The 7,334-nt window shown below is 49.9% G+C and overlaps 1 protein-coding gene across 1 annotated transcript in view; it reads right to left on the bottom strand.

Annotated features, from left to right (window-relative positions):
* Nucleotides 1-2,689: 2,689 nt before the first annotated feature.
* kcnv1 (potassium voltage-gated channel modifier subfamily V member 1) overlaps nt 2,690-7,334 on the bottom strand; it is an 11,751-nt gene continuing 7,106 nt past the window's right edge. Inside the window, exon 4 of the mRNA XM_086217573.1 lies at nt 2,690-4,055. Within this exon, the coding sequence (XP_086073699.1) occupies nt 3,529-4,055 (527 nt within the window). The 3' untranslated portion in view covers nt 2,690-3,528. The remainder of the gene's footprint in view (nt 4,056-7,334) is intronic.

Below are 7,334 nucleotides of genomic sequence, written 5' to 3'. Positions count from 1 at the left end.
GAAGGATGGAGTGAATGAGGGATGGAGTGAATGAGGGGTGGAGTGAATGAGGGATGGAGTGAATGAAGGATGGAGTGAATGAGGGATGGAGTGAATGAAGGATAGCGTGAATGAAGGATGGAGTGAATGAAGGATGGAGTGAATGAGGGGTGGAGAGAATGAAGGATGGAGTGAATGAGGGGTGGAGTGAATGAGGGATGGAGTGAATGAGGGATGGAGTGAATGAGGGATGGAGTGAATGAAGGATAGCGTGAATGAAGGATGGAGTGAATGAGGGATGGAGTGAATGAAGGATAGAGTGAATGAAGGATGGAGTGAATGAGGGATGGAGAGAATGAGGGGTGGAGTGAATGAGGGATGGAGTGAATGAAGGATGGAGTGAATGAGGGATGGAGTGAATGAAGGATGGAGTGAATGAGGGGTGGAGAGAATGAGGGATGGAGTGAATGAGGGGTGGAGTGAATGAGGGATGGAGTGAATGAGGGGTGGAGAGAATGAAGGGTGGGGTGAATGAGGGGTGGAGAGAATGAGGGATGGAGTGAATGAGGGGTGGAGAGAATGAAGGGTGGAGTGAATGAGGGATGGAGTGAATGAGGGATGGAGTGAATGAAGGATGGAGTGAATGAGGGATGGAGTGAATGAAGGATAGCGTGAATGAAGGATGGAGTGAATGAGGGATGGAGTGAATGAAGGATAGAGTGAATGAAGGATGGAGTGAATGAGGGATGGAGAGAATGAGGGGTGGAGTGAATGAGGGATGGAGTGAATGAAGGATGGAGTGAATGAGGGATGGAGTGAATGAAGGATGGAGTGAATGAGGGGTGGAGAGAATGAAGGATGGAGTGAATGAGGGGTGGAGTGAATGAGGGATGGAGTGAATGAGGGGTGGAGAGAATGAAGGGTGGGGTGAATGAGGGGTGGAGAGAATGAAGGATGGAGTGAATGAGGGGTGGAGTGAATGAGGGATGGAGTGAATGAGGGGTGGAGAGAATGAAGGGTGGAGTGAATGAGGGGTGGAGAGAATGAAGGATGGAGTGAATGAGGGGTGGAGTGAATGAGGGATGGAGTGAATGAGGGATGGAGTGAATGAAGGATGGAGTGAATGAGGGATGGAGTGAATGAAGGATAGCGTGAATGAAGGATGGAGTGAATGAGGGATGGAGTGAATGAAGGATAGAGTGAATGAAGGATGGAGTGAATGAGGGATGGAGAGAATGAGGGGTGGAGTGAATGAGGGATGGAGTGAATGAAGGATGGAGTGAATGAAGGATGGAGTGAATGAGGGATGGAGTGAATGAAGGATAGAGTGAATGAAGGATGGAGTGAATGAGGGATGGAGAGAATGAGGGGTGGAGTGAATGAGGGATGGAGTGAATGAGCGGTGGAGTGAATGAGGGATGGAGTGAATGAAGGATGGAGTGAATGAGGGGTGGAGAGAATGAAGGATGGAGTGAATGAGGGGTGGAGTGAATGAAGGGTGGGGTGAATGAGGGGTGGAGTGAATGAGGGATGGAGTGAATGAGGGGTGGAGAGAATGAAGGATGGAGTGAATGAGGGATGGAGTGAATGAGGGGCGGAGTGAATGAGGGGTGGAGAGAATGAGGGGCGGAGTGAATGAGGGGTGGAGTGAATGAGGGGTGGAGTGAATGAGGGGTGGAGAGAATGAAGGATGGAGTGAATGAGGGATGGAGTGAATGAGGGGCGGAGTGAATGAGGGGTGGAGTGAATGAGGGGTGGAGAGAATGAAGGATGGAGTGAATGAGGGGCGGAGTGAATGAGGGGTGGAGAGAATGAGGGGCGGAGTGAATGAGGGGTGGAGTGAATGAGGGGTGGAGAGAATGAAGGATGGAGTGAATGAGGGATGGAGAGAATGAGGGGCGGAGTGAATGAGGGGTGGAGTGAATGAGGGGTGGAGAGAATGAAGGATGGAGTGAATGAGGGGTGGAGTGAATGAGGGGTGGAGAGAATGAAGGATGGAGTGAATGAGGGGTGGAGAGAATGAAGGATGGAGTGAATGAGGGGTGGAGAGAATGAAGGATGGAGTGAATGAGGGGTGGAGTGAATGAGGGGTGGAGAGAATGAAGGATGGAGTGAATGAGGGGTGGACAGAATGAAGGATGGAGTGAATGAGGGGTGGAGTGAATGAGGGGTGGAGCTCTGATGTTTCCTAAAACCTGGGTACATTTGAATCTGAGTTTGTGGAGCTCGCCTGAGTCGAGCCCCAGCCGGTGTTCCAAATGTAGTTTATTAGTTACATTCATGTAAAAGTAATTAGTTACTTGACAATATTTCAGTCTGTGAAGAGTACTGAGAGAAGGATGAGGCCTCTTTCCCGTGCTCGTGCCCTCATGTGGTCTGTGTGGCACCCCTGTGCTCGTGATGTTTAAGGGATGAATGAAGTGTTTCTGCTTGTGAAAACATACAAAGTATTAAACTAGTAACCAAACTCCATTACCCAGGACTCCTGTCACCAGGGGCTGCTTCCTGTAACTGCTCTGATTGGTCGACAGATGACGTTAACAGTTCTCCAGTCAATGAAGCACCAATACCAGACTAAAACTCCCCAACGCCAGCATGATGCTGTATTCACCAGTGAAGCAGCCGCTCGCTCCCTGCATTCAAGGTGAGTGTTGCTGCCAAGTGGGTGTGTGCATGAAATCTCTCCACACAAAGAGAAGCAACTGGTGTTTCATGAAGTTTATTTTACTGCAGAAACGGATGAGGAACCAAGTCGTCACAGGAGAACGCACGAGAACCAAGAACCACAAGAGAACCCTCCAGCAGGAGAGTGACAGAATCCATTTTGGATCTTTACAGTAGAAAAGACGAGGACAGTTTCTTCATGGCGGAAAACCAAGAGAGGCGATGACGTCTGTTCGAACGCTGAGGACCAGCGACTATCACGCAACACAGGAGACGAATTCACACCCTTGGACGTTGGCGGGATCGGCGATGTTTCCAGCAACAGCCACGTCTCGCCTGATGAACTGCAGGGCAAAGATTTCCTTCTTGATTCGTTGAGCAGAGAATCCACCAAGACGAGTCCCTGGCCTGCTTCCTGTTAGGGTGGTTAGCCAGGAACCAACCCGAACAGCAGCATCGAGATCTGCCTCTGACGCTGCGCGTGATTCGTCTCTGAACCTCCGCAGCCTCATCAGGGAGGGTCACGCCAGCGGTAGGTGACCAACTCTGTGCTGAGGTTTGGCTGGCGGGTGAAGCAGAGACAGCGGCACGTTCACCTGCTTCACCCGCCAGCCACCTGGAACGCGATTGGTCTGTGTGTGACAAACTTTTGTCTGGCATCTGTAGATTCTTCCTTCGCATGCACGTTCCTGATTGTAGAGGTCGGCGCAGCTGACACTGACAGGAAATTGACCTTAAAAACACGAGTTCACTAGCCTAAAACATCAAACAGGTGGATCCGCCCCCAAGCGCCATCCTTTGGGGTCCGATGACATCACAAATATTTATGCATGAGTGTTCTAACTGTAGCGCCAGGATGATCTTCGTGTCAGAGCTTCTCCTCACCTACCACCACAGCTCTTCACCGCCACTGCTCCGGGTACTCGCCCGCTCACGCCCCCGCAGCCTCACCATCTCCAACATGCTCCTTGCATATGCATCCCTCAGGTTCACGCCTCCCCCCGTACCGCCCTCCCCCGCCTCCCCCACTGAGCCTCGCGTGAGTCTCTTCAGCATCTCGCCATGCCGCGTTGCAGCCTCCTTCACCTTCAGCGTGAAGTAGCAGGCTGAGAAGCGGTCATTGATGATGGCGATGGGGAGGGCCAGGATTAGGATCCCCGACAGGATGCAGAGGAAGGCCAGGACCTTCCCCACAGTCGTGTCTGGCCGGACGTCACCATAGCCCACCGTGGTCATGGAGGTGGTCGCCCACCACCATGCGGCCGGCACGCTGGTGAAGGTGGTGCCGGGAAGGTCGTGCTCCAGGGCGAAGACCACGGTGGCGAAGATGGAGATGCCCACACTGAGGAAGAGAAGCAGGAGGCCGACTTCCTCGTAGCACTGAGCGATGGTCAAACCCAGAGACTTGAGACCTGGACAACATGAGGACACAAGGACAGAGGACACGAGGACAGAGGACACGAGGACACAAGGATAGAGGACACAGGACACAAGGACAGAGGACAGAGGAATGCGTCAACTGAATCTAAATTGTCTTCATGTCCATTCTTTATTTCTTCACAGGGATTGAGACAAAAACAAAATGAACATTTATTTGACTCATTTTCACAAACTTTACTTTTTGTTTAAAATGTAACTCCTCTATTTTAGTCTGTTATAAACTATTTCTCATCCACAACAACATCAACAGTCTCAGCAGTCGGCTGCGTCTCTCCGGTGGCGTGCGCGAGCATCTCATCATTACCTTCTCGTGTCTCGTGAGTTCCAGGTCTGACGCTACTCACTGAGGAGGAAAGAACACGTCTCAGAGAGAGAAAACAGCAAATTCATGAATACGCCCACATGAGAACCGCTGACCTTCACACCCCAGAATGACTTGTCAAGTCCCTGACCTCCTCCAAGAGGAGACGACACCAGGGTTGGTTCTGAGCTTCAAAAGCTGTAGAGATGCGCTCATCGGGAAAAACCTTGATTCCAGGTTGTAGTGAAAGAACTTAAATGACTTCCGAGAAAATTTTCTCATCACGACTTCTCAAGGTGATGATGCATAAATCCAAGAGCAGTAAATGAGCCCCACAGGGAGCAAGTTCTTTTAGTGGAACATCCGGTTCCTTCGTCTCTGCGGATGTTGGAGGTTCAGTTCTACATCAGATCCACCAGTAAACACCAGACCGGTGGATGGTGGAGGTTCAGGTCTACATCAGATCCACCAGTAAACACTAGACCGGTGGATGGTGGAGGTTCAGTTCTACATCAGATCCACCAGTAAACACCAGACCGGTGGATGGTGGAGGTTCAGGTCTACATCAGATCCACCAGTAAACACTAGACCGGTGGATGGTGGAGGTTCAGTTCTACATCAGATCCACCAGTAAACACCAGACCGGTGGATGGTGGAGGTTCAGGTCTACATCAGATCCACCAGTAAACACCAGACTGGTGGATGGTGGAGGTTCAGTTCTACATCAGATCCACCAGTAAACACTAGACCGGTGGATGGTGGAGGTTCAGTTCTACATCAGATCCACCAGTAAACACCAGACCGGTGGATAGTGGAGGTTCAGTTCTATATCAGATCCACCAGTAACACCAGACCGGTGAATGGTGGAGGTTCAGTTCTATATCAGATCCACCAGTAACACCAGACCGGTGAATGGTGGAGGTTCAGTTCTATATCAGATCCACCAGTAAACACCAGACTGGTGGATGGTGGAGGTTCAGTTCTACATCAGATCCACCAGTAACACCAGACCGGTGAATGGTGGAGGTTCAGTTCTACATCAGATCCACCAGTAAACACCAGACCGGTGGATGTTGGAGGTTCAGTTCTACATCAGATCCACCAGTAAACACCAGACCGGTGGATGGTGGAGGTTCAGTTCTACATCAGATCCACCAGTAAACACCAGACCGGTGGATGGTGGAGGTTCAGTTCTATATCAGATCCACCAGTAAATACCAGACCGGTGAATGGTGGATGTTCAGTTCTACATCAGATCCACCAGTAACACCAGACCGGTGAATGGTGGAGGTTCAGTTCTACATCAGATCCACCAGTAAACACCAGACTGGTGGATGTTGGAGGTTCAGTTCTACATCAGATCCACCAGTAAACACCAGACCGGTGGATGGTGGAGGTTCAGTTCTACATCAGATCCACCAGTAAACACCAGACTGGTGGATGGTGGAGGTTCGGTTCTACGTCAGATCCACCAGTAACACCAGACTGGTGGATGGTGGAGGTTCAGGTCTACATCAGTTCCACCAGTAACACCAGACCGGTGAATGGTGGAGGTTCAGTTCTACGTCAGATCCACCAGTAAACACCAGACTGGTGGATGGTGGAGGTTCGGTTCTACGTCAGATCCACCAGTAACACCAGACTGGTGGATGTTGGAGGTTCAGTTCTACGTCAGATCCACCAGTAAACACCAGACTGGTGGATGGTGGAGGTTCAGTTCTACGTCAGATCCACCAGTAACACCAGACTGGTGGATGCTGGAGGTTCAGTTCTACATCAGATCCACCAGTAAACACCAGACTGGTGGATGTTGGAGTGGTGGAGTCTTAAAAACCTGGATTGCTAACAAGAGTCTAGAGGAGCCTACAGAGGTCATGGAGGTCATTAAAGGTCATCAGAGGGAAACACAGCAAGCCTGAAGCTTAGTGGTGGTGACCTTGAAGTCATGTGACCGCGACACCATAACTGCCAGCTGCCTCCTGCAAACATACCTCATCCCTGAAATGCTAACTTCTTGTTGGACTACAAAAATGCCTCGCTCCTTCTTTGAAGACAGGCTCAGTGGAACAATCATGCAGAACTAAACTGGATCTTTGAACAAGTTCTACAAAAAATAGCTGACATCAGATTTTGAGTTCTGAATATTGGACGAATCAAAATGTTCTGAAGGTTTAGTGGATTCGGTCCAATCACAGCAGTGCTTCGGTCTCCATGAATGCACGGTTCTTACATTTGTATCCAGCTTCTGTTCCACTTTCTTACTTCAATATTTGCAGTTTGTCCTCCTTTCTTCCCTCTTCTCCATGTTCTCATGTTTAATTCATGAGTCGAGTCCAGGGATCATCGTCCTCTCCAAAATCACCCAGATCAAAGCACTCAGACATCCCAGTCTGACAAATATGTTCATTTAATCTTTCACTCACACACACACACACACACACACACACACACACACACACACACACACACACACACACACACACCTCCTTCTTCCCTGAAACTCTCTTTGCCAGAGTATGGATGACGTTTCCCCATCTTCTTCATCCTCCTCAGGAAGCTTGCGGCTGTAATCTCGCCGCAGCAGCAGCTTCTCACCACAGATAATTTCTTTTTTCTCTCCTCAGACGTTCACACGATGTCGCAGTGACAGACGCTGAAAATAATAACTTCACCTGGGTTTCCTACACCAGGTTTCATTTCATCCCTCTGCAAACATTTCTCATTTTTTGCATGGTCATTTTTTTCTAAAGCGCTCGTCAAGCCTGCCACAGCTAAAATAGGCCAGAGACACGTCAACGTTTGACATTTCATCATAACAAGTCGCAGGACATGGACTCGGGTCTCAGCTCATCAGAAGCTGGTTGTGTGGGTAAAGGTTTCCAAAGAAAGGCAGGAAAAAAGGAACAACTGTGGGTGAAGTCATGGCTGGTGAGACATGATGGGTGTGGCT

This window comes from Aulostomus chinensis, chromosome 11 (assembly GCF_037954235.1).
Source record: "Aulostomus chinensis isolate RoL2024-O1b breed Wild chromosome 11, RoL_Achi_v1.0, whole genome shotgun sequence".
NCBI lineage: Eukaryota > Metazoa > Chordata > Actinopteri > Syngnathiformes > Aulostomidae > Aulostomus > Aulostomus chinensis.
The sequence above is the reverse complement of the archived record's forward strand: the minus strand, read 5'-3'. Positions and strand labels throughout refer to the sequence as shown.